The following is a 4049-nucleotide window of genomic DNA, read 5'->3' on the forward strand; positions in this document are numbered from 1 at the left end:
ATAAAATAAATCTCTTCATATAAACAAACTAAGGCTTTGTCTGTGCTCTTTCCATTTAAAATGAGAGGCAACCACTGCATTTTAATCATGATCCAAACAAAGATGCTGCATACATGCAACATGAGCAGTTTTTAATCTAAATTAAGTTGTATAATTTCGACTTTGACTTCAGTTTTGTGAAACTATACATAAAAATATCTGCATGAAACAGCAGAGGAGCTGAATGAGACGCAGATTCACTCTCTGCCAGCAGGTGGCGCTTAAAGCGTTTCCTTGGTTTCCGCTGTAAACAAAGCAGCGCTACACTTATGAACTTTAATATGCATTATACAGAGGCAAGATGAAAAGAAAAAATACCATCTAAACTTTTCTAAAGACAGTAAGTTCCCCTCAGACATACATTCATATAAACTCCTACCCCTAAATGAATCTCGATTTGTTTAGCATCTCAACCGATTTGAATCGTCACATATTTGAATCGATTTTCAACCGGCTCGTGGTTAATCGTTACATCCCTAGCTTTAAGTGATGCAGAGTAAATTCAGAGTAACAAAACTACAGCAGCCACAAGTCTGTGTTGCCTTTAGCAGCTTCTACAGGTAAAGATAACTTAAAGCTCTCCTTTTGATGTGTCCTTTTTTAGGCAAAGTTTGAAAAATGTAGTTTTTAAATTAAATAAAAAATAAAAAAAAAAGCCAAAATATTTAATGCATTGTTTAATTATTATACAATTAATAATTAACTTAATTTGTAGTTAGCTAGATAAGTATTTAAATAATTAACCCTACTAGGCTGTTGGTGTCTGGGCTTTATTTATTTATTTTTAAATGACAGGAGACTTTGTGACTTCCTGCACTTGCTATACTTCATAGTCATTTTATAATAAATCCAAAAGCAAGACATGAGAAAAACGGGAGTGGAAATGGCAACTGAGCTAATGGGTGATCCTCTGCTGCCATCTACTGGATATAATGATAATTTCATGTCATTTTCATTTTCATCAAGTCTTTGTTTTCCACCAGGAGAACATTTTTTTCCTGTCTTCTTCATGAATGAAAGTGAACATTTAAATTTAATTTTGGCAGAGTTAGAAAATAATAAAGGCTTTAAATTATTATAATTGTTTAAAAAATGTAGGGGGGGTTGCTCGTCTTTGTCACCTTTTTCACCCATGATGAGTTTTCATCCCTGTATTTTGTTTATTTTTTTTCAACAGGAGCTTCGTTAGGAGATGTGCAGTCTTATTGGTTGGTTCCCCAGCCTCCTCAGCCACCATTGCCTCCACTTCCTCCTGAGGATCCGCCACCTCCACCTACAGAGCAACCACCGCCACCTCCTCCACCACCTGAATCTCCTCCTCCACCCCCTCCACCACCCCTTGAGGATGACGGAGAGATTGAGGAAGTGGAGATGGAGGATGAGGAGTCAGAGCCTCCGGCTCCTGGAACAGAAGAGTTCAAGGTCACTTTTGTTTGTCTTGAATTAAGATTATTTAGTTTATTATGCCTTAGTGCATAGTGAAATGATATCTTTTGATGTCTTTTTCTCAGGCGGCTGAGGAAGCAGCATCTTTGGGACTTGCAGCTAAAGCCCAGAAACGCAAGACCCCAGGCTCAGTCCCGCTGCCCAAAACAGTCACCATCGGCAGCAGCCCTATTCTTTACACTCAACCCATTGCTACTGCTGGTGAGAATAAACTACTTTTACACACATCAGTATTTTCATAGAAAATCCTGTCTTGCGGCAAGATGTTGTTCCTCATGTTCCTCTCGTTCATTCACAGGCCCACTTCTAGTTGGAAGTGCTTACTGGGGGATGACAACTACAGTTGCACCTCCTTTGCCTACAGAGAGCATAGTCCCACCAATGCCAGCTCTGCCGCCCCAGCCACCCCCTCCTGCTCCACAACCTCCCAGCACCCTGGAACCGATGAGCAAAGCCCTCACAGATAAAACAAAGAAACAAAAGAAAGAGAAGGTGGGTGTTTTTTGTTTTATTTCGTTCTTGTGGTTTTGTTGTTGCATTTTTGTTTGGCCGGTTTTTTTTTTTTTTGCTTTGGGGTTTGTTTTGTTTTTGTGTTTGGTGTGTTTTGTTCTGCTGTTTTTGTTTTGGTTCTTGGGTTTGTATTGGTTTAGTTTTTTTGTTTTGTTTTTGGGTTCTTGAGTTTTGTATTGCTGTATTTGTTTTAGGGATGCTCCGATCCGCCTTTTTTGCCTCCGATACCGATTCCGATACCTAGGGTTCGGTATTGGCCGATACCGATTCCGATCCGATACCAGTGAAGTTTTTTTCCCTCATTTAAATAAATGTAGAATTTATATATCTCTGCCCGATATGAATATCGGATCGGCGCATCCCTAATTTGTTTTATTATTTTTCTTTCTTTTTTTCCCCATAAAATATTAGATTTTTAGAAACATCGGATGCCCATTTTCCACAAGTTGGTATGATTCTTTAGGGTCTTCATGAAATGCCTGCAACGTACTTTGGTTGAAATTCCTCAATGGTCGTGTAAAACAACACCCTTTTTACCTTGTCAAAGGTGCGTGTCTCTTTAAATGATAATGAGCTACTGCACCATTGGTGGTGCGTTACCATCAAAAACTAAACCAATCCACTGTGTCCTCAGTGTCTCTCATGTTGGGAGTAAATTAAGACTATTAAACGCATCTGCACTGAAACCATCGCTTCAGTGCTGCTCCTGCTTGACACTCACATGCTGCTCCTGCTCCCGGTGTGAATGCACTCATTTGTTGACATGCAGCACGACAAAAAAATTAGCGCTGCTCATTCTTGCGGTGTAAACCGGCCTTGTGTTCACTTTTACATCCAACTACAAGACACCTGCATTGCCAATGAAACATATGGGACAGTCTGTCAGCGGTTGTGGGCGGGGCCTGAACAATATGACTTCATACTACTCTGAAAATCAAAACGGCTTGATAATTGAGACTCTTTAGGTTTATTGGGCATTAAAAAATGGAGTGAATGTTTTTTTTATCATTGTAGGGTGGTTGTCAAACACATTCCTAAGACACATTTATATGCAAAAATGTAAAAGTGAATTTTGCATCCAATGTCCCCATTAATTTAGAAAGAAAATAATTTAAATGCTGTCATTTTATTTTTTAAAGACAAAGAAGAGCAAGACAAAGATGCCATCCTTGGTAAAGAAGTGGCAGAGCATTCAGAAAGAGCTAGATGAAGAGGAGAAGTCGAGCTCCAGCGATGAAGATAGAGAACAGCACAACAGCAGACGCATTGAGGAATGGAAACAACAACAGCTTGCATCGTAAGTTTAAAGAAGCCATTACAAAGATTATCAGCAAAAATTTGAGCAAAAAAATGCAGATTGTTCAAATACTTGTCGTTTTTGTCTCCATTTGCAGAGGGAAGTCTGTGAAGAATGCTAACTTTGAAACACTTCCTGATGACTGGAGGGAAAGACTGTTAAAGAAAAAAAAGACGATGCAGAGTTCTTAACAGTCTTAAACCATAAACAAGAGCGGACTGAACTGTGTTTTGGTGTTGTGTCCCACTTGCTAAGCTTCAGTGGACTTAGTTGGGCAAAATTGAATGAATGTTTATTTTTTTAATATAAACGCACATTGCTTGTCGGAGCCTATTTTAGGTCAGCTCCGTGCTGTTAAATTCAAATGCATCATCTTTTGACTAAAGGTATAGTTTGTTATGGGTTGTTGAAAAATAAAACAGCTTATGTCCAGAAGTTATTTTAAAGATGCAGTGAACCTGAAACCAGGTTAAACATGTACAGAATATTTCGTTCTCCTTTTGTTTTATTACTCCAACCATGAAACCTGTGCACGATTTATCTGTAAATTAAAATGTAATGAAATCAATATTAAAGGACTGTTCCAGTTTCTCAGAAAAAACAAAACATATGTTTTGTACAATGTCAAGGGTGCGAACCATCAGCTGTACAGTGAGCTGTGCACAGTCATGGGTGACATTAAACAGTGCTGTACCTGTGTATCTAGCTAACAATGATTTATAAGCTAAGCTTCAATATCAGTTTATCCATATATATA

The 4049-nt window shown here is 38.5% G+C and overlaps 1 protein-coding gene across 1 annotated transcript in view; it reads left to right on the top strand.

Annotated features, from left to right (window-relative positions):
- LOC107696234 (formin-binding protein 4-like) overlaps window positions 1-4034 on the top strand; it is a 16543-nt gene extending 12509 nt beyond the window's left edge. The window contains exons 10-14 of the mRNA XM_016496492.1: window positions 1217-1461; window positions 1551-1686; window positions 1784-1977; window positions 3135-3292; window positions 3390-4034. Coding sequence (XP_016351978.1) covers window positions 1217-1461; window positions 1551-1686; window positions 1784-1977; window positions 3135-3292; window positions 3390-3483 — 827 coding nt within the window. The 3' untranslated portion in view covers window positions 3484-4034. The remainder of the gene's footprint in view (window positions 1-1216; window positions 1462-1550; window positions 1687-1783; window positions 1978-3134; window positions 3293-3389) is intronic.
- Window positions 4035-4049: the final 15 nt, after the last annotated feature.

This window comes from Sinocyclocheilus anshuiensis, unplaced genomic scaffold (assembly GCF_001515605.1).
Source record: "Sinocyclocheilus anshuiensis isolate Anshui unplaced genomic scaffold, SAMN03320099.WGS_v1.1 scaffold778, whole genome shotgun sequence".
Lineage (NCBI taxonomy): Eukaryota > Metazoa > Chordata > Actinopteri > Cypriniformes > Cyprinidae > Sinocyclocheilus > Sinocyclocheilus anshuiensis.